This window comes from Styela clava, chromosome 4 (assembly GCF_964204865.1).
Source record: "Styela clava chromosome 4, kaStyClav1.hap1.2, whole genome shotgun sequence".
NCBI classification, from domain to species: Eukaryota; Metazoa; Chordata; class Ascidiacea; order Stolidobranchia; family Styelidae; genus Styela; species Styela clava.
This window is the reverse complement of record NC_135253.1, coordinates 12819698-12844266: the sequence shown is the minus strand read 5'-3', so window position 1 is coordinate 12844266 and position 24569 is coordinate 12819698. Positions and strand designations below refer to the sequence as shown.

The 24569-nt window shown below is 33.2% G+C and overlaps 1 protein-coding gene across 1 annotated transcript; it reads left to right on the top strand.

Moving 5' to 3' along the window:
- The first annotated feature begins 169 nt into the window (after window positions 1–169).
- Window positions 170–17512, top strand: LOC120326370 (integrin alpha-6-like). The gene is made up of 25 exons (XM_078111881.1): window positions 170–1864; window positions 2570–2728; window positions 3115–3192; window positions 3630–3737; window positions 3946–4011; window positions 5165–5290; window positions 5863–6037; window positions 6432–6577; window positions 7483–7699; window positions 7775–7926; window positions 8748–8934; window positions 9068–9193; window positions 9330–9490; window positions 9572–9661; window positions 9741–9938; window positions 10326–10484; window positions 11014–11123; window positions 11248–11370; window positions 12089–12188; window positions 12261–12396; window positions 12627–12711; window positions 13482–13628; window positions 14510–14638; window positions 15672–15823; window positions 16478–17512. Exons 1-25 carry the CDS (start codon window positions 1684–1686, stop codon window positions 16566–16568), a joined length of 3402 nt encoding a protein of 1133 aa, XP_077968007.1. The 5' UTR covers window positions 170–1683; the 3' UTR covers window positions 16569–17512.
- The last annotated feature ends 7057 nt before the right edge of the window (window positions 17513–24569 follow it).

Here is a 24569-nt window from a genome sequence, read left to right as displayed (position 1 = left end):
TTAGTTAGTACTTCAAATATACATGACGCAATCTCGCGCTTATTCCGTGCTAGTTATTTAATCATGGATAATTTTAGAAGCACTGCTGACTTGTTGGCAAGGTAATTGAAATGAATTTTGTTTATTTACTATACCAAACCGGTAAATTTATCGCGCTTTTTCAATAGTAACAACACAACTAAATTTGAGTGACGTCATTTCGCTATCGCACAAATCATAGAGGAAAGTGTCCATAGGAATTCACCAGTCGACAGCTGCTCCTGAAGAAAAGACGATGAATGATTAAACATATCTTGTCTCTCGTGTATCGCAATGCGAGTTGAGCATATGCAGTAAATTCCTGGTAGAGTTTCTATACGATGCGCAAGTGTGGCCAGTCATGAATATTATTTAGTCAGTAGAAAGTTTTTAAGAAAGGTGGACAGAAATTTTTGTAATATAGCGAATTGAACGTGTTTATTGTAGATCGTGATAAAAATACGATGTTTAATATACGCAGCTTATGCTAATATAATATGTCAATGAAAATGCTGTCTTTTTATTCGGAGAGGCATTTCAGTGATGGGGAGCCAATAATTTACGTCCGAAATCTGTTCAACTTGTCGAAGATTATTATTATGTAAGGGTAAATGCAAAATAACTAGAACACAGTTACTGTTGTGAGCCGTGTAACAACTCGTTTATGAGGTGACCATGCTTTCATCGTTTTTCCCCAAATGTTGACCTCCAACCAGTTGAAAAATTTTCGGGATCAACACAGTAGTTTCTTCATAAATTGTGTGACATATTTATTTGTGCGATGCGCTATTCAATTTGAGTTAGTGAAGGACTTGAATGTGGTGAATGTCCCTCGTCAATTTCGGAAATCTTGTATACCGTATTTGTTTATTCAAATTGATTGTTCATTATTATATTTGTTTACTTGTGTCGTTGCAATATTTCATGCTCGACGAAATAAAATTGTGGCTAAAACGATTCGGAACTACAAGGAATATAGATATCGTTACATATTTTTATTGCTCTTGGCAGAAATAGTCTATTTTATACCTTTATAGCTCAGTTTGTTGTGAAAACGCGCTTTTTGTTTTATTGAAAAATGTAATATGAACTACAAATTTGAATAGTTTGAAATTATATGGTAACAGAAATTCAAGCTCACCAAGGTATATCGTGTAACATTTGTAGCCCAAATGTGTGTTGTTGATATCATTTCTCGCAAAATAGGTTATAATTATGAAATATTATCTGAGATATAGTATATCATTTTTTGTTCTTTACTGCTAATTTGCTTTGTATGCTTCTTCACCAACACAATTTTGCAAATTGTTGCCTAGTATAGTAGTTGTAAACTAGCAGCACCTAGTATTTGTGTCCGCCTGTTCCTGCCACAGGATTTAATTTATATGGTATACTTATATCATTACTTTCGTACTTTTTGATGTTTGGATATTTTCTCAAACCATTTCCTCACGATAGACAATCAATTTTAATTTTGTTATCAATCGAGATGAACTTCTACTGTTATGATGATTATAATATCTATGCATTAACTAAATAATGAAATAATATAACTTTCTTTATTTATATGTAGATCCCTAATAAATATTCACTGAACTATATAATCTTCTCATCACATCTAGTTGTTAATAAAAGATTTGCAACCTTGTTTATATTTTCAACAAAATGGACCAAGGACACTCATCAAGACATTATAAATTTGGATGCATGCTAATCATTTTCACTATAGTACAACTTGTTTCAAGTTACAATTTGGAAGATCGTTTGCCACTATTCAAGTATGGGCCATCATCAAGTATGTTTGGCTTCAGTGTTGCTCAACATCGAATATCCACTGACGATTCAAGTAAGTTGAAGGAATTACATAATGAATTTTTTTTCTTAATATGTAATTCTTTTCAAACAATAGCATTAGTGAGCATTAGGATTTGAGCTCTCACCATATTATGGGGGTAAAATCAAGAACCCTCATATAATAAAAACAAATTATAAACACTTACATGCTATAATATTACGAAAGAAACCGGTTATACTAAGAGTGCAAATAATGTAACTTATTTTTTAAAAATTATTATCAAGAAATTAGGTAGGTAAGTATTTATCACTAATCTTGTTATTATTTAACACTAAAATTAAATTTAAAGTACCTTTTATTACTCCTCAGTGAATACCCATATTATTCTATTTTATTTATTATTATATTATTCAGAGACTGACTTGTATGCTGATATGTAAATAGCAAAGCAGTTGATATTCAATATTTTGGTACCGAAGGCTTATCTTCAATTAATCCAAATTAAGCTTTTCTATATGATTAATTTCACCATGTACAAGTGTTTCCTTTACATCCAGTGATATATAAGTATAAGTAGCTGATATTTTTTAGATAATCCATAATCTTATCAATTCGGCATTGTCTGGCGTGCATGGGAATTGATTATTGATAGTGAATTGATTATTTTTCTGATGGTGATCAAAGCTAGAACTAAAATATTATATTTATATTGAAATGAACTACACAAGAATCTAATGTTTTAATGATGTTTTTAAGGTGGAGCACGAGATACACTTCTAGTTGTTGGTGGACCAACTGCAGAAGCTTCTATTTTACAAAGAAGTCGGAATACTCCAAGAAATCCGGGTGGAATATTCTACTGTCCTGTGACAACAAATCCTAAAGATTGTGCTCGTGTAAATATGGATGCTGGAGGTATTTTTAATGATATGTGCAAAAATGTATTTGTGCTTGTAATTGAATAGAATGCGATGTACATTATTCATAGGTGAGAAAGCCATCATGACTGATTCATCACTTTCTCCTCTTCCTAATAACCAGGCTAATTATGAAAATTACTCATCAGTCAAAAACCTCAAACAGATAGATATCTGTTCACAGATGAATTTGGTGATATTTCAACTCCATTCAAATTTTGAATTGATAACAGGAATATTTTGACTTTTGAGACCGGGGAATGAAGAAATTTATTATCAAAATGCCTAATCTCAGTTCAACTTCAGTAATTATTGTTGTTTCTCAATGATATTCTGTTGAGTCGTATAGTTTTTGTCCCCTTATATACTTTTCTATTATTTCAGGTGATACTACTCTATCAGGATCTGGTACAAGGTTTATTAAGAGTAATCAATGGCTTGGAGTTAGTCTGATGAGTCAAGGTCTGTATAATTAACATAACTCCTTTTCATAAGATTATTATTTTTTTCTTCTGCTATCTTGTTTTTCAAAGCTACTGATCGTTAATCAATTAATAGTGATATGATATCATTAATCGACAGTAGAATGTGCCTCCATGATAAACTGTTGGTATAATATATAGGTTGGTTGGTCATTTCCAATGTTCAACTGATGGCCACATTGAAAATGATTTATACCTTTTTTGGTTCAACTGGTAAAAGGGGTTAATGTTTCTCATCAATATGCTTAGAAATGATAAAAAAATTGAATGTTTCGTATATGGTTATTTGCTTAATTTATATTTACCTTGTATTTAAATATATAGTATACAATTTACCCCCAATAGGTTCTGTCTAATATTTTTTTTTCGTCTAGTTAAATAGTTTAATTTACCAAATGTTTGTTATATATTTACAAGGACCTGGGAAGTTTTTGATATCATGCGCACACAGATTCACTCAACATTTATACACTGGAAGTCAAAATGAAGTTGAACGTGTTTGTGGAAAATGTTTTCTTCTGAATGGTACAAATATACTATTTTTTATTTTAACCACTAGTAGTCTGTAATATGCCACATTGAATTAGATATGTAGAGTGCAATTAGCATAACTCTGTGTCGAAAGAGCGATGAATTACTCTTCTAAAAAAATACTTGTCTTTTTACAAATTTTAATCTGTGACTGTAATTATTCAAAATATCATCTTTGATGAATTTTGATGTTTATGTTTAGCTACTGATAATGGACTTATCACTGAAGTACCACCAAATAGTGCCTCACTCACAACGAAGTTTATATGTAAGTATATTAATTAAACTAATTCTTTATGATCTGTATTATAGTCTTTAGTTGTATATGTCTGTACACATTGTTGAATGCATTGGCCACAGTTTGGAAAAAACACATTAAAACATTATTAGAGTTTCTACTCCTAGATGAAATACACATTTTTATTTTTCTATTGTTTTATTTCATCTGTCTGTCTGAGCAATGAAAAACAATTTATGACAAATTTGTAAACTTTTTAATAATGAGGCCCAATTTTATTTGAATAAGCTTCTATTTTATAGCTTCTCCTTGTGCAAAGTTCTCTCCACGACTCCAGAATCAAAAGCATTTATATGCATATGCACAATCCGGTGCCTCAATTGCATTTACTGAATCTGAGTATATATTGGGTAAAATGTGGGTGACATGAAACTAACTTTGAACAATAAGTTAAAATGAATATCATATTATGTACTAGTTTAGAATTCATACTTGTTGCAGTATATTTTCTGCAATGAAAATGCTCCCATGATATACCTAATTTAAAAATAAAACAGGGCAGGGCTTCATGTACACACTGAGGAAGAAAATAATCGTAAGCTGTAATTTTTTACCTTTGCAAGCAAGGTAAGAAATTATAATAGCCAAACAGATGATTGCGCAAAGTGCATAAATGATTTGATTGGTGAAGTTTGTAACAACCAGTAGATAACTGAATCACCTTGTAGCAAAGAGGTGTTCACAGATTATCACTGGTATGATCACTTTCATTCATGTGATTGTATTCCTAAAAGTGGTGATCAGTGATGTAATGAAATATGTGCTTCCAACATTTTGTGAATCAAATCATCTTTTGTTGGTGAGCCATATAGCCAACTTCAGACATCTTGCCGAGCCACACAAAAAGAATTGGTTTTTCCATGTACACAACGAATTAAAAAATTCTCACAATGCATAACTTTATTTTTTTAACATTAGCGGGACACTTGAAAATTCGAGTTCTTGCATAGTTTATTACCATCAGCTTTGACAAAAGTTAGATTTTTATACTTGATGGGGAAAAATCTGAGTTTTGACAAGGATCACACTAAATGGCTTGGCGGGCTGGGTTGTGACCCGCGAGATACCTCTTGCACACCTCTGATTTAGAGAAACCAAAAGGAATTAATGTCTTGATATCTAGCTTCACCTTGTGACGTACTATCAGATATAGAAAGAGATCGAAATTTCATGCTAAAATCAAACAAAAGATATGGATACATGCAAGCAGGATCTTCTATATCGATTCGTGATGAACAATATATTCTGGGTGAAAACTGATTGAATGCATATCTCACCTGTGTGAAGTGATTTTCCTGCATTCACTGTTTCACATCACTCAATGATTTGCAAATATAGTCAAAGCATAATTTTTAGGATTTCATTGTGTGTTAAACAGTCATTCACATATGCAAGTACAACTATTTCAAGTTACAGACTTAATTACAGTTGTTTTATATTCATTTAATATATAAACCACCATCAGCCATTTAAAACTTGTTGTACATAGTTTTCAATTGTAAAATATGTCTGCTTGTCCAGAGCTTTCTTTGGAGCAAAGATGGGAACACACTCAAGACTGCAGTCATAACTTGAAAAAAAAATAGACTATTATATACATATTTCGAAATATAATATTGAATTGAAATATAATTCACTGATATTTGTTTTGTTAAACATTAAAATGCTTTGCATGATTTTATTCACACTTATCATATATATTCACAACACTTACGGGTCAGGCATTATTACACATTATCACATTGAATGATGACTGAAAATCATTGTTGATTTACATAAATTTGGTATACATTTTACAAAATATTTCATTCATCTTTACAGGAGCACCTGGTACATGGGCATGGTCAGGAGCAATGTTTGATATTGATATGCCAACCTACTCACCCACTACACCTTTAGCATCCATATTTGATGAGGAATCTGGACGACCAGATATGTACCAAACTCCTACATGCTACAATAAAGAGAAAGATTCTTCCAGTCTTAAGTGTGATAAGTAAGATTGTGGTACTATATAGAGATCTTAGAACCTATTGCAAAGTATCAAAACACAAAAAGTGACATATATAAAGTCACTGTCAACAGCTACAAACAAAAATAGAGGTTTTAAACAAACAAATAGAAAAAAGAAGATATCTGGATATCAAACAAGAATTATAGTAATTTTTGAAATAACGTGCCTACATGTGTTTGGCTACTCACCGACAAGTGTACACATGATTCCTATCAACAAGGTAGGGTGAAACAGACAACAAATTTAATTGAGTAATGTTTCAGCAAAACTTGCCTTAAAATTGATATGGCTTTTTCATGACTTTCTCATCTTTTAATACAACTGTATATCTTATATGCTATATTATCATCATTTTATGACCCATCATAATTTTCAGACTTCCACTGATGAGAGACAGTTACATGGGTCTTTCAGTAGCAACAAGTAACGCAATCAATCCAGGTTCTAATGAGGTATTCTATGCTGCAGGAGCACCAAGAGGAAATCATACTGGCGCAGTAGTATTTTTCAGAAAAAATACAGGTAATTTAATACAAATTGTATCAATTGGAATAAAGTATGTACGGTATGTCTTGCAGTAATGCATATATATTGTATGTTAAATGAAGTTATCAAGTTTGAAAGATAGGTTAAGGTATGAGAAATATGATAGCCTTAACTTAAATAAGGTTCGATGTGTCTAAATAACTATGACATTTCGTTTAGCCTGCCAAGAAGGTGAAAAAGCTGTGCTAATTTTTAACTCAAAAAAACACAAGAAAGTGTCAATTGGCACAGCAATGAATCAAGTAAAACGAATACCCTCGAGATAATAGTTACACAGGAGAGGTTTCCTGAAGTATCAAATCTGAGATATTTTTGCATTAAAATTTAAAAAAAATTGCCCTTAGTTGAGCATGTCAAACAATATTGTTTCATAAAGATAGTAGATTCAGAGATTCGGTTTTAATCAGACTAAATAAGATAGGTAGCAACCAGCTTAGAATAAACTGAGTTAATTGTTGTACCAGTACCATCTAATGAAAACTGAAATTTCCAAGTTGAATATTGGTTTGAACACTAGACCATTATACTAAAAAATAAGTTCTACAAACAATATTAGACTCTCCCGAAGTATGTGAACCAAGATGGCGGACACCGGAATGCAGTTTGTGTACCAAGTTAGGGTTAGGCCATAATTTTATTCCAATTTTTCGTATTTTAGTTCTATTACGAGTTCGGGGACTAGCCAAGTGACTCCCGTAGTATTTGTACCTGAAATTATGACCTAACCCTGACCTGGTACACATACTCATTCCGGTGTCCGCCATCTTGGTTCACATACTTCAGGAGTACCCAGTATTATTCACTATTGCAGTTTGTTATTCTATTTGATTAAATTGTAATGAAGATATTCTTTTAATGTATTCCTATGTTGCTTTTATCAGACAGTTCCGGTGATATAACACTGGTACCAGACCCTGCTAATGTGTTGCTTGGTGAAACTATCGGATCAAGTTTTGGATATGCAATTGCATTGACTGATATTAATGGTGATGGGTTGGATGACTTAATTGTGGGAGCACCACAATATTATGAATACTCCAATCAAAACAAGAGAGGAGGGGCAGTATATATTTACTTGAATGGACAAAGCGGAATGAGGTATTAAAACAGGAAAATATAATTTGCGGTGGATGGTATCATCTCTCAAATGATAAATATTATTTCTTTTTACAGTAACGTTGAACCACAAGTAATTTATGGACAGCCCGATTCATACTTTGGTCACTCAGTTGCTGCATTGGGTGACATAGATCAAGATGGTTATAACGATTTTGCAGTTGGAGCACCTTATGAAAATGAAAATGGTGTAGTTCATATATTTAGAGGTAAAGTGATTTGAGAAGGTTTCCCACATATTTGCCACACAAAAAATACAGTGGTACACAGCAATAATGCATATATAATATATATACCAGTAAGCTGAACAAATGATAGCTCATAATATGCTTTTCCCAGTATCGTAAAATCCTTTAATACAAAATACAATATAGGAATTATAATACTTCCATTCCACTTACAGGTATATATATATATATTAGGCTCAGATGCAATTTGCAGAAACAACCTAATATGTCAATGTAAAGGCTATCTGAAATGATCTTTGTTCAAGGCTCACCACATATCAGTAATTAAACAAAAGCCATCACACTAAAATAAGAACAGAAACTCGTTCTTAAATGCTGACAACATTTTCTCATTGCATTTATATAATATTCCACAGTAACCTCTGTGTGATTCCAAAACATTACCAAATAATATATAGTGTATGCTATCACTTAGTATACATTTTAATGGAAATGAATAGACTTCATGACTTTTTTCTACATTAAAAGTTTGAAAAGTGACTGGATTTGAATAATCAACTACTGCAATTGTTGTTAAGGTTAATATGAATATACCTTCTAATGTAGGGCCGATGGCTTTCAATTTATCATTTACAAAAAATATTTGTGATTGTGTGTGGCTTGATTTACCCTAAAATTTGCTAATGTTGAAAAGCTCACCAACTCCTGAGTTTTATGCCGATTACATGGGTTTTGTGTCTAATCATTTTAGGCAATTGAATGTCAATGATAAAGGTCTATCTATATCTTATTGCATTACTATCTTGTCATGCTAACAATTATTTGTGTCTATTATAATCTAGGATCGAATGAAGGAAAACCTATTAAGGCACAGGTTGTGAATGCGATTGATTACACCAAGCTCGAAGGTTCGGGAATAGAAAATATTGTTGGATTCGGTGCATCATTATCTGGACAAGTTGATGCAGATAGCAATAAGTATCCTGATTTATTGATTGGAACTCTTTCTGATCAAGTTGCACTGCTCAGGTAAAAAGAAGAAGAATTTATAAAGGGAACATGATTTCTCGCTGTTGGATATATTGTTTTGTTTCTTTTAATTCTGTGAACTAGTTTTAATTTCTCACAGTGTTTACCTACCTTTTATTTAAATATCATACAGGACTCGCCCAATCATCAGTGTTAACATGTCTTTTGATATAAGTCTGACTGAAATTGATCTTGAAGACAAGAATTGTTCAACACCTGGCGGAAATCATGCATGTTTTGATATTAGCTACTGCTTTGTGTAAGTGTTTATTATACAGTGAAGTACTTTCTTGTTTCCACTTTCACTTCTTGGAAGAAAAACTTTTGGCACAAAAAATCTTTAATTGAAGATATGAAAAGTTTCACAAAGTCATAATTTGTTGTTTTATTTTCAGATACCATGCTCGACATGATGAATACTCAGAAAATGTGGATATCACTTATAAACTAACATTAGATAGTATTCGTCAAGATGAACTTAAATCTCCAAGAGTAAACTTTCACACTATTGATGGTCCTTCAGTTATAAAGAGAAAGCTGACTCTACCTAAAGCTGGTGAGAAATCTCATTGTAATTTAGTCTTATAACTTTCACTAGTAGCAGGTTACTTATATTATTATTATGAAAATTTAACAGGAGAAAAAGTTTGCCCAGAACAAAATTCACATTTGATATTTTTTAACAATGGTGCAGAAGATAAACTGAGTGATATTGGACTGAAAATGGGTGAGCTTCCAAATGTTTTGCAACCTTTATAATCTATAAAACAAACTTCCAATTTTACATCATTTTTTTTATTTTACAGAATTTGATTTAGATTTAGATGAAATTGAACGAGAAAAAATTGGTGAAGAAATTTTCAACATGATTAAGGATCCCATTCTTGATGCTGATCTGGATAAAGAAAAACAAAAAATAGTTCGAATAAAAACATCTTGTGGTGATGATGGTTGTCAGAGTGATTTAAAACTCAGTGCATCAATGCCAGAAGAAGTTGTTGTGGGTAGGAATATTTTGATATAGTGACCATTTGAAGTTATAATTTGAAACAATTTTAAATTGCATATGTTTTATCTATCTATGTGATCTTTAATTTAATTATCTACAAATTTTTATTGTTAGCACTGTCATATTTTTCATTAGAACCTGATTTTAACAAGCTTGATTCACAATTCAATTCTTGTTTAGTTCAACATATTGCAAACTTTATATTTTGAAAAATTTAAAACCTCTATAATTTTTTCATTTTTTATATATATATATATGTTTTTTTACTTACCGCATGTATGTGCATTTTGACGTAATGTTTTTTGTGACTCGGTGAGAGACAGGTGCACATTGTTTGTGATGGAAAATCAAAATAAACATACTTTCTTTACACTCAAATCAGGTGATGAATCAGAGCTTCCTGTTAAAATTCTTGTAGTGAATGATGGAGAAGAAGCACATCAGTCTTTCCTCACAGTATTATTGCCTCCTAATATTGATTTTAATAATTACACAGTGGAAGATCAGTCTAGCCGAATTGTTTGTTACCCGACCACTTCAGGTATAGTAATTTCATCAAGAATAGTTCTTGCTTCTGAGTATGAAATCATGTCATAATGTTTTTTAACAACTGATTTATTGGTATACTGTTACTCAAATAAATTATTTTTGGTGCCTCACAACTTCTTATTTTTCTTGCACTAAACTTGCAAAAATGTTTCAAATGCAATGTTGTTCTCCTTGAAACTCATATTAAGTAACATCTGAGTAAAATAAATATATCACTAGCTATGTATATATCTGAAGTAGAGAGGTAACACAGATGCATCTTACCATATTATAAAGCCATCTTAAAAAGCAATATATTTTGAGTTCTAAGAAGATGAATTTGTAAAAGTGTACTATATACATTCAACTAGTTGTGTTTATGGTATAGACATGAACGCTTTTCCATTTTTTCCAAGTGAAGACATGTTCACCAAGGATTGAATGTAACTGGTATCATTATTTTACACCATTATCATTCCAATGCAGCATATAAAATCATATATTCATTATATTTTCATGAATTCACTATTACCTTATTTCAGATAAGTTATCCTTCATTAAATGTGATCTTGGAAATCCATATAAACCAGAAACAAAAGATGAGATTAAAATAATACTTGGTGTTTCAAGGCTTACTCCACAGGATAAGTTGGTGAGCATGGCTTATTAGTAAAATAGAATATAATTAATTAACAGATTTACACAGAATACCAAATAATTTTTAATACTCAGCTAATGTCTTTTGCCTATTTAAATGAATAAAAATTATGCTTTAGATCGAACTTGAAATAAAAGGGTCAACATCAAGTGAAAATCCTGATATTGCACCAATATTACTTAAAGCAAGAGTAATGATTGAACTAGATATTTCTCTGAATGTTTTTGCTCAACCTGAGCAGGTATGTTTAAAATTCTTACTCACTCGATAATTACTGTAGTCATCAATCCTGCGTAATTGGAAATGCATTGAAATTGAAATTAAGATCGATTATCATTTAGCATGAAGCATTGAAAATTAACATCAAATAGTTGAACCAATATTATGAAAGTTAAAAATGTTTTCATACTGTCATATGTCGAAGTATTTATGGTACTCCCGTTGTATTTGTACCAAGATAGGGTTCCGATTTTCCTTATTTAGTTTTATCACGAGTTCAGGGACTGTCTGTGTTAGCCAAGTGAATATCCCCCTTCCCATAGGTTTCAGTTCTTTTACACAACTTGATGTAAAATAGACGAACAAAATTAGTTACCTCCACATTGGTACACATACTTCTGGAGCGTCGTATTTATAACTTTGATTCACTTGATTTGAATTTCACGAACTTGTTGCTGTGTCATCTTATCGGCTTTACTCTGCCCAGAGATAAATATATAAATCCTATCCCAAACTCATGATGCATTTACTTTTTTTTTAATAGAATTCATGCGATATTGAAGAGGGAATTTCACTTTATTAATGTCTGATACAGCAAATCATACTTCTCAATGTTTATAATAACAATATGATCATTTTATGTCAAGTTTTGCAGCAAAATAAGAAATAACTTTTCTTTAAGAAATGGATTGGGAAACACGACCCTAGTCAATACTAAATTTTTTTCATGTAAATTCTAGGTGTGGTACAGAGAAAAAGAAATACTTGGTGAGAGTGGTATGCAAACTACTGAAGATATTGGGCCTTTGACTGTGTATACATTCAATGTAATAAATCAAGGTATGATATGATATGATCAGCTGCGACTTCAAAATAGAATTTTATAACTTGATTTGACTCGTAATTTTGCAGGAAGTCAACCAGCCTCTGGAATAGTCGTGAATATTGATTTTCCTATGGAAATAAATAACGGAAAATGGCTGCTTTATTTGGTGGCATCAGATGTAATAGCTGGAAGTCCAGTGCCTGCTGGAACATGTAGTGGAAAGTTAGTTTTCTTTTTTTCGTTTAACGGAATGTAGCCTTTAGCGTAATATTAAAAGACGCAGGAAGAAGCGGAGAGAAACTTCAACAGATTTTTTTTAAATTACCGAAAATTCGACAATTATTTCAAGAATCTTGTAGAACTTGTTCAACAAGAATGTTTCAAAAATTAAATCGATTTGGCGAATTTGAAAAACCTTTTACTTAATTTTGCTATTTTACTTTTTACTTCAGTTATGTAAATGTTCTCCAGTTGGACCCACGGCTGCAAGCACCTGCAAATATTAGAAGCAAGAGAGAAACTGAATCATATTCCAAGGTAAGATAGCAAATGTGTTAATAAGATAAGTTTGCTCAAAGCAAGGTCTCGGGTCCTCAAATAAAACCGGGATGCATAAGTATAGAAGATTATATCTGACATGATATCCCCGTAGGTCTATCCTAACATCTATAGATAGCGTATACTGACTGATAGAATTTCACAAAGTTCTTGGAGAAAACTTCCAACAAATAAAGTTTAGATATTAGCATAAATGGGAGGATGACCTCCTGACCAAGTCAGGAGTTCCAGATAGTGCCCGGGGTACCAAAGAGTCCAGCAACCCTATTGCATATACAAATCTTCCACAAAATTCAAACTTGCGTAGTCATACAAGAAAATCTAGCATTTATTCCTTGGATTTCTGGTTAGAGTTATAACTGAGGGAAATCGAAATTACAACTATAGTTTTCATGAATATAAATTTCCATTGAAAATATACCGTAGATGAAAAAATCGTCATAATGACCCCGATTGTTACACTATGCTTCTTATTATTATACATTGAGAGTCTTGTATGTACATCGACTTATCTGTTGTAAATAATTTGTAAATAATCTGTTTTTATTCATAATTTTTCATATTAAGTTTGAGTCTCTGGCCCAGTAACCAAGTGTATTACCTGTAACTGGCCCACTCAGAAAAGTAATTGCGCACCCTGTTTTATTACGTAGCTCCCCCATTATCAGCTTTGATTCTTTGATCTTGTTGTATCTGGCAAGTGGCATGACCCGTTCCAAGCTCAATAAATTTATGTAATTTCAAAATAGATAGCACCAGAAGCTGAAGTGACTGCAAGTGGTGGCTTCATAAGCAAGATAACATTTGCATGTAACAAAAGAAGTACGCGATGTGTTAACATTAAGTGTAATTTGGATGAAATTGAATCTCAATCAACCACTTCGGTAATTCTGCAGGTGAGAGAAATTTTAATTTTTTTTGATGGCGTAGAACATTATAGGCTACTTGAATCATTTAACATTTTCTGGTCGTGTAACCAATCATCACCAATCTATATAGGTATACCATATATCTGATGCAAAAAACGGGACAGTACAGATTGGACAAGCTAACCTTGGTTGGATTTTGAGGCTCATTAATAGTTTTGATCTTTTTTCCTAACATTGTGGGTAGATTACGGCCATCAAAATTAGCTCGTCAATCTTATTAAAATATCATTTATTGGTCTTTGCTTCAAATAATGGAAATCTTTATCTTTCTTCAACTCAGTAAAAAAATAACAATTTTTCTATCCATCTGAACTAGTGAAATGAGTTGCAAATCAGTGATAAATTACATTAATGTATTGATATCAAATAAAAAAAAAAAATTTATGACCGTCATACTACATTACCAGGACATTTAAGTCTACCAGACAACTTCCTAAAATCGTGAGTGTCCCGGCTAAACCGTGACGCATGGTAAGCATATGGTAGGGCTTGGCATTTCAGTGGTCATCTGTAACCTGGCTCAGATACTGAGTGAGTTTGCATGACCTTGCTTTGAGCAAGTTTTTTCGAATAAACAAAAAAATATTAATCACTACCTATTCAGCGGTGTGGCTAAGCTTTAGGAATATGCTCGCCACTGCACCTCTGATTACCATGGTTTATTGTGTGCAAGAGAATTGCTGGACTCCTTGACATCGTGGGGTGGTTCACGTAACCGCTGGTCGGTTACAGCTTCCTCCACCACCAAGTTCATGCTTCCTATCCTATATATCTTGTAAAAGCCTATTCAAAAGTTGTGATTACCAAAACCGCGAACAATTCAATAATATACGATTTTTATGTTAAAGATTCATGTATGGGAACCAACTTTCTTGGAAGAGTTCACTCATGTTGATCTTGTCCATATTCAAACACAGATCAGTTTAGCATCATCTATTGAAAATGTTCGATTCAAAGGAAATAAGACGCACGGAATGGTTAGTATCAGTTTAGCGATATTTTGTAATACGGTGTTATACTGTGTATGTCAGAACTTCCAAAATTTTTCATATGGCTATTTCCTGAGCAATAGCATTTTTTGTTTTGGGGTTGCGATTGTCCGTATCAGTGTCGGATTTACCATTAGGCAAGGTAGACTGAAGCCTAGTAGCCTCGACACTCAATTTCAAACTGTTATTCATTTTTAAGTCGGTTTTACATTTTAAATGCTTGTTTACCGGTTTAAAAACCTTTACAAATTCTTTTTACCTTTTGCGACTGGAAATGGTTGTTGTTACATCGGTTATTCTGTGCCATGATGTTTTATTACATCCTTGTATCCATTGTTTTTAAATTCAACTCAATATCCAATCTATTTGTTATTAGCGTATGTATATTGCATGTAACTGAAATTTCATATTTTACAAAATTTAAAAATGTCATAATTGATTCCGTGGAGCCTTGTGACGTCATTGTTATAGAGGTGACTCACAAATGAAATAGTCTGGGTGTCTCTCATCATCTATAATTGGCCCTGTCTGTATGCCTTCTGGAGCATCATTGCAACAAACCTTTAAAAGCTGATTCGACCCGAAATTGTACAGAAGGTTCTGTTCAAAATGTGACATCGGCATAAAGGTCATGGCAATGAATATTTTTTTAATTGATTTCTCATTTGATTTCTCAAATTGAATACAATTTATGCACATTGGAATCTATTTTTTTCTTGTGATCTTGGTAAAAAAGAATTGAATTAGGCACTCTTACTCAGTTTTTTTTACATTTATCTTGCTCCAATCCAGGATTAGTAATTTGTTGATCAAGAATATAGTTTTGAATTTGTAAAAATGTTATTTTTCGTCATCCAACATACTTCTGATAAAATTATCTGCATATTTCCATGAAGTACAGGCATAGACATAACCTGCTAGATATGTGAGATACAATATTCTGTATTCCCCAGGAACTCAAATATACTTTCATATACTTTTCTTATCATATTTAACAAATGTATTATTGTTTGTATAACAGGTACAAACAACTGTTGACCATGATTTTTTCAAGACTGATATAAGATCAACGTTTCCATGGTGGTATATCCTGCTTGCAATTATAGCTCTATTGTTGATCTATATTTTGGTCATTTTTATTCTGCTGAAATGTGGATTTTTCAGAAGAAAACGGTAAATTTTCTTTCATTTTTCTTGGGTTATCTTATCAGGTTGTCTATCAATCTACTACCAAACAGTTTATTTTTCTTTACTAATTATTTGGATGGAATCAGTTGTGGCTGACTTTAATGATCTTTAGTCGTATCTCCATCTCCCAGTCTATACCTTAATAAGTGCAGTGTAAATTTTTATTTCAATATGTATTGCGGTAGACAAAAATAATGAACTTTCTCTCTTCCAATTAAACAAATGCTAATATAAATCGAGAAACTGATACTGCCATTGGTTTCTATCTTGACGGTGGTCTGTAAAAATGATTGACCAGTTGCATGGAATCAGTGGCGAATCTATGTAGAACGGCACCCATGGCAAGGTTTGAAATGCGCCCCCTTGATTATTGGTTGACCATTTTTAACGACGAGTTTTTATTATTTCCAATTTAAAATTATTTTATTGAAACATTTCAGAAATAATACTTTTAACTCACTTTGTACCCCAATTCAAACGGCGCTCATGGCCCATGCCATGGCTGTCATACCCTAGATACGCCACTGCACGAAATACGCTGATTGAGGCGATTGTGTGGCATGACATATAGAGAATTTAAGCAACAATTACCACTAGAATATGAGCGGGTGAACCTCATTACTTTTATATCTATCACAGATATTCTCATACCGCCAATGATGAAGATGATAGCAAGGTTGTTCTGGAGGAAGTTAGAAAACGAGATGCTGATGAGGGAACTGAAATATAGATCATTCAGCTTTCAAAACTCATTTCTGATAAAATGTACACTCTTCTGGGAAATTCTTGAACTCATTGCATTATATTTCTAGGCGCAACTTATTGTGATATGAGCGCGTTATAGAGTGTTTTTTTTTGAGTATTTCCTTTATACAGAATTCATTGACTATCTATCTGAATAATTGAATTTTATAAATCTTAAGATAAGACAAATACTTTTTGGAATTTTCAATAAATTTAATATAATTATTCATCTGGCCATGATTTCTTAAACCATAGATGATATGCGATGTAGTAAATAAGTTGAAAGTAAGTGCATCATATACATCATTCAATTATTATGAGGTAATAATAGATATGTTGCTTTAACACACAGAATAAGTGAGATTTTCCTATTAATTACTCATACTGCATCAACTTACAAAACCGGTTCTAATTGTGAAAGTGCCTTGCGACTTCCAACCCAGTGGTGTCAAATAAAACTTTGAATGCATAAGATGGAAAATAGCAAAATAAAATTACTCTTTAGTCTTGTATCAACAAATCAATGTCTACATTAAGATATGGATGATATTGCTCATATGGTTACAAGTTATTTGGCAGTGTTTGTTCTCAAGCTTCTGACGAAGAACATTTGGCGCTCCGGAAGTATTCGTACCAAGATGATGCACAACCTGAACAGCCCTAACCTGGTACACAAACCATGTTCAGGATGTGCGCCATCTTGGTATGAATACTCCAGACAGCGCCGAACGAACATTTCATATCATTTTTCAAATCCGAGACTGCTTCTGTGTGAAGGAAATATTATTGCTCATTGTAGAGACCACGAGCAAACACAAGTTGAAAATATGAATTCTTTCATACAACTTACTTTATGGAAAGGTTTCACTCCCGAGAAAGATTCTAGGTGAGATACTATAAATTACACTTGACAAAAATATTTCAGATTCAACACAGTCTCATTTCTTACACCTGGTGCGGTGGTGAACAGGGATTCTAAATGCTTAACAAGCAAACAATACAAAGACTGATAACTGTATCTAATATGAAAATTTATTACAAAAATAACACACAACTGTATTGTGTAGATAGCTTATACACCAAACACATTATCACAAAAATATTTTGAAAAATTGAAAATAAAAAAAGAAAACACCATGGTTGCATACTGTATTAAATAACAGAAACAATCTCAAATATATTTGCATCAATGAAATAATTTCATGTTTGATTGGGATAGCATATCGCTTATATTCATGAACTATTATGCTGAGCATTCTGTGGATTATGATCAGAATTATTAAATTAACCAGGATAGCAAACAATCAGAAATGCTTGGAATGAATACATTTAAAATCAGTTATACTTGCATTATTGATTTTGAAAATAATTGCTTCCTTAATGTCCCAGAGTGGTAAAGTATGGAAATTGAAGCTGGCTGATACTTGTTACATGGAACATGGGTGCTATAGGCTACTGTTACTGCGTGACTTTCGTCTAAGATAAACTGAGGAAGATAGGGCAAATAATCCAACCTGAGGAAGTAGGGCCCAAATGAAAATATAGCAGAAAATTTGTATCAGTTTGGAAATAAAGTGAATTATTCTTAATCCTGCCAAGATTACTTAGAACTTGGAAAATAGACTTCGCTTCAGTTATTTAATTGCAGACACCAGGTGAATGATAAAAGATAAAAATAGTGTAAAGCACAATACGCTAAATTGAAGGGTGGAAAATCTCAGGGACATTTTGTGAGTAATATGATAATGATTCCCACATCTTAAACCTGAAATATAGTTTGTTATTATTTTAGACTGTTCCAATTTATTCTATTACAAAGCCACTAAACTACTGATTCAAGAAAAGAAAAATATGCTAAAAATTTATATTGAAGACAGATTCATCAAGTCTACAACTATGGGGGTGCAAGTACAAAAATGAACAATTAGACACCAATATTACCTGCATCAGAATATTGTCTACTCGGGGAGCTGTTATCTAATGGCATAAAAAAATATTCAAAAAAAATATTACTGAGATTTAGATCACGTAGGTCAGATTTGTCACGTATCGTTTCACTGGGATGTCATCAGTAAATAGTAATCAAACATTGTTTATAAAAAGGTAGATTAAAAAAACACCAATCTATCTTCGTAAGACTGAAGCAAAAGAGGAAAAAATTGCAGTGCACAGGACCATCTCTAGACAGTGTGAGTTAGTAGCCATCGAAGCTCATGCGAAGGATGCCGTTTGGACAAGGCAGCAAAATATCTAAGTGTTTTAATCATAATAATGTTTCAATCCAGTAATTTCAAATTGGAAATATGTGAAGCTTGTATTTTTACTTGTAGTAAATAATAATGTACAGGCATCATTTAACAACTGACGTTAAAAATTGTCAGCCAACGATCAAGAGGCGCATTTTTAAACTTGGCCATGGGCACCATTTCACGCCACTGTGTAGATGTTCACATATGAAATGTGCATGTATTTTGAGTTGATGTTTTAATAGAACATTGGCAAAATTGTTAAATCTCATTAGATATAAACAATGTAGACTTTTTATCCATATAACGAAACAAATAATAAAAAACTTAATATTACAACCCAGAAAAGCTAAGTCGGTCACCATAACACTGGATCGAGCAATCGAAAACTAATACTCGTTCAGCAATGACATTATAAATTACACAAGCTGCACATTATTTGTTTATCGACTACATTCAGTAAGAGGGCCACAGGCTGTTCACCCTCGACCTATTCACCAAAAATTAAACACTCTACTGCTCTAGTACTGGTGCAAAATCAATATGTATATTGTATAGTGATATAAAAATATATCATAAAACAGCTTTTTGCTTTAAAATAATTATATCATCTGGAGATGGTTCTGAAAAATCAAAAGGGACTATTTCGACATGTTTCGGTCTCGGAAAAAGCGCAGAACATTTTGTATGAGTGGCTCTATTTTGATCAAGTTCAACAAGTTGATTTGCATATTTAAATGTAGAATGACTAAAACTATTTTCTGCATATATTTTGTCGTTTTCTTTCAGCGCTCCAGCAATGACACAGCCAAATGGCGATGGTACAACTTTTTCCACATTATTCCCTTTGGTACTTATGTAACCATCGTCAGATTTGATGCTAGTTTCAAAGTCAAATTCATCATTATCGAACATATTGTCGAATTCATCAAAATGTATTTTACTACTTGCAGAAAGTTTACCCCCTGTATTGCTTTTGCATGAATCTGGTTCATCTTCTGATATTTGTATTACCGTTTTTGATGACAAAAAAGAAAAGTTGTTGATTCCACTTGCATTTTTAAGATGCTCCGCTGCTAAATCAGACAAACTTAGTCCACCACTCAACATGCTACTCAACTTATCTATCTTTGCATATACGATAATCTATCACTGAAGAACATAAGACATTATTGATTATTTTCATCACCTAAAGCAGGGTTTTCCAAACCGTGGCCCGCGGGCCAATTGTGGCCCACGTAACGATTTAAATTGGCCTGCCAAACTTAAGTGAAATAGTTTACCTATTCCAGTTCTGAAGGAATACGACATTACCGTAAGTGCCATTATAAGATGAAGCATTCTTCAAATTAAGATCAGTTGACGGTTGAACGGCGTATTTCAAAATTTAATGCGAGCAAACAGTCATGAACCTTAACAAATTAAAAATTTGGTCCAGACTGACAGATAATCACTTGAAGGCAGTATTGCGAATAAAATGTACCAAATGAATAGGTTTGATATTTCGCTTAGATATAATTTTTTTTTTGTTGTGAAACCTTCCTGTGAATTCATGCTTGTCCACCTATATATCTGGCAACAGTGATTAGAGATATCATTGTTCAGCTGATTTCGATTTATTTTCCCGGCAATTGTGGCTATTTTGTGCCATCAATTGCCGGACTTTGAGAGATTCTGGCGCTGAGTTAAACATGGATATATGTAATTTAGTAATCTGTGAACGTTTAGGATTCCTTAACTTACAGTGAAACATTGTCAGAACGTCAGCCCACACTCGTGTGACGCTAGCCCACACTCGTGTGACGCTGGCCCACACTCGTTTTTGTCAGGCCATGCGAGGGGTAACTGGGCCGTGCTTGGTATTGTATTTGCGTTGTGTATATCAGATATGGTCTCTATATTGTCAGAGTCACCAAGTTTTTATGTAATTACGTTTATAAAGTCAGTAAAATAGTTGGTTAACCCCTTGACGTCAGGCTGAGTGTGGGCTGAGCGAGTGTGGGCTGGGGTAACTTTGGTCAAATTGGAGCCACGGTTTGAACATCTGATATCGAGCAAACCCCAATTACACGTAAGTACAAAAATACACAACTAAATAATGTTGGCATATCATTTTATTTTTATATACATTCTGACATTGCAGAATTGGGATGTTTTTTGTGTCACAAAACAAACTATAAGTAGCAATCTATAGGAGGCCGCTAGATAAGCAATTAACTTCATTAGTATCTACCATTTGCAAATTCCTTGTTGTCTTGCTTGCTATACATGCTATACCTCTACCTCAGGTACAGTATTCTTTTTTTCAAGGTTCGACAATGAGGATTATTCAATAATCAAAGAATATATAAAATAAAAAATTACCAACAATAAATAACTATCCAAAATTAACAGAAAAAATACATTAACAGCAGCCAGCAGAATTATTTCATTACATTACGGTATTCGGGTCTGGTAAAGTTTAGTACCACAAGTACTTCTAGTGGGCGTAGCATAACGAATTTAGCATACCGTAAAAGCGCCTAACTTCGGACAGTTCCTAACTTCGGACAAAATTTTTGAACGGCCATATCTTGGCTAAAACGCGCCGTATATTGCTAATTTTAATTATTATAGGTTGCGCTGTTATATCTACATCTATTCTCATCTTTTTTAATGTTGCATAATTATTTTTTTGGTAAAAAAACGGAAATTTTGCCGAAAATTGACTGCCCGGCATTCAACGGCGCAGAGCGTCGCTCCTACTGAAGCTATCGTCGTCAAAATACCATCATTCGGTACAGGGCGACAACAATGTATATAATTTATTTGAGTGATCGCAAGATGTCGTACGAGATTTAAATAAAACCTAAAATTCTGAATTATAAATTCCGTAAGAATATTAAGATTTCACGCAGCGTCAAAAATTACGTCAACCTCACGTAGATTATTTTTCGCTCACTTCCGACACGACGTCACACTGCGTCGCGGAAATGAATTTTGACGCCAGACACAACGGAGCCAATATGACAATTTCCGTTAAGATAAAGATGGCGTTTCAATCTAATATTTTTGTTATTTGTTCGGTCATGTATGAATATATGCCAAAATTACATTAATGAAAATACATGTCACACTTAATCGATGACGTTAAAAATCGAATATATAATGAACTATGATAATTCCAACGACCATATGGCACAGTGCACTGACTTAACCATTATTTTATGATTAGTAGTCGAAATGACAGTTATTGAATACGGCCTGGGTGAATTTTATTCACTCGAAATTAAAAATAAATTTAATCTCCAACAAATAAACGGGACCTACATGTTTACAAGATTAAGTTGAATTTTAAATTAAACTTTACAATCGGATTTACCGTGTGTTTGATATAAATTATCATTTATAAAGATAACCGCGCAGAATAAAAAAAGCTATCCGTCGAGAATATTAATACTTCAAAGACTTCGATAGAAGCCCGTTAAAATACTTCATTGTGGATTGAAACGGTTTGCATCAGATATATTTACGTATGCATTTCCTGATTAAAATGACTAACGTGTTATTATACTCATCTGAAGTATCGAAAATAACGAACGAAAGATGTAAACATAGGACGACGGAAGTTTCAAATAATGCATTTTCGTCGTGACGTCAATGTTACGTTACGACGACGATCGAGCGTCTTATCTTCACGCAACGACGTGATTACGTCATCCGCATCGGGAGCCTCTTTCTCTCTGTGCGTCGCGGTTACGCAGTGAAGAAAATGACTGTCCGAAGTTAGGGCAGTGAAGGATAACGGTCAGATGGCAAGAAATATCGATTATTTCAATAGTAAAAATAGTCCAATTTGCAGGGAATGTGAATTACCGCACGAATGTTTTACCGAGCAATTTTGGCACCGTTTGGACAATAAATGGCCGAGTTATTGACGAAAATATAGTAATTTTGTCCGAAGTTAGGCGCTTTTACGGTATGTTATTCCTAACCTCCACCCTGCCACCTGACTATGCCATCCAAAAATTACGTCATCAACACGTCATAGGGCTTGCCAAATTATAATTACGATCGCCCGAAATGGCATCTGCGCCGTTGACAACGAACTTGCTAAAGCCGGCAATCTCTCTCCTATCTTGATCGTTGTGACGAGAAAACGAGAGAAATTGCTTGCTCGCTTTCGGGTGATCGTCTGCGCGTTTTGGACGACCTTCCGCATACTTCGATGGGCCTTATTATGGTACGCCACTGTGACGTCGAAATGACGTAATTTTCGGTGACGTAGTCAGGTGGTGGTTAGGATTGACATATGAAAAAATTGTTGAGCCAGGTCAACTAGAAGTGTGGTACTAAACTATACCAGACCCGTTTACTGGTTCAGGAAAAATAACTGTACCAGTACAGTATTGCATGTTACTGAGTAGGTACAAAGTACGGCGCGGGTTTAATTTATACAGGTTTATACAAGTAGACAACGGTAAGGTAGGTAGGTACAGGTACCTTAACAATTCTCGGCACTACCAACACAATTTTATAGGTCACATTTCTAAACCTTGTTGAAATAACTTTTCCAGTTCAAGTTTAAAACTAAGAAGAAATTTTGATGGAAAATTTGTCAGTAGAAGACATACATCCAAATTATTAAGGTTTCAATGCCAATGGTCGAGTTCATAATAAACCATTTTGGTAGGGCAAACCAACATTTTAATGACATAAACAATTTATGGGGTCAAAGGTTAGGTACATAGGATAGCACAACAAATAGTAAATAGTCTCACAGAAACCAAATCATCAGCGCAAATATTATGCGGTATCTTTCTTTTATCAAAACACTTGTGTTAATTTCGTCTCGCTTAGTACATGCATTTTTTATGTGCATTTTTACAATAAAGCAGCTAGCTACTTATTATTCCAAAAAATCATCACCAGTTTTCATAGCTTTTTTGGATGCCACTAAAGCTTTTGATAAAGGTAATCACTGGACTCTATTTCGTAAATTAATTAACAGAAGAATCCCCAAAATTTTTTTGTCGCTGATTGTACACATGTATCGTAATCAATCCATGTTTGTTAGATGGGGTAGCAGTGTGTCAGATCCTTTCGCTGTCCATAATGGTACCAAGCAAGGTAGTATATTAAGTCCATATTTATATGCTGTTTTCATGGATGACCTTTCTGTTAAGTTGAATCAAGAGACCATTGGATGTGTAGCAAATAACAATATTATCAATCATATTTTTATGCTGATGACATGTGTTGCATTTCACCTTCAGCCAAAGGTCTTCAACGTTTACTTAACATATGCGATAAATACTCTATTGAACATGACATCTTGTACAACTCGAAAAAATCTGTTTGTATGTGTATCCAGAATAAAAAGTTTAGGCTGAATAATTTGCCTGATATCAAACTTTGTAATTCTGTATTGACTTATGTTTCGTCCACTAAATATCTTGGTGTTTTCCTATCAAGTGATCTTAGAGATGACCTTGACTTGAAACGTCAGTATAAATCAATTTATTTCATTGCCCATACAATTTTGAAAAAATTTGTCAATTGTTCCACTACTGTGAAAAATCTTTTATTTAGGACGTATTGTTGTAGCATTTATAACTGCCAGCTCTGGTTGTTTTTCAATAATTATAATTATAAAAAAGTTAAAATTTGATATAATAATGCTTTTCGCGTAATTCACTGTGTCTCTAGATCTGAGAGTGTCCGTCACAAAATGGTATCTGGGAACATTCCCTCTTTCGAAG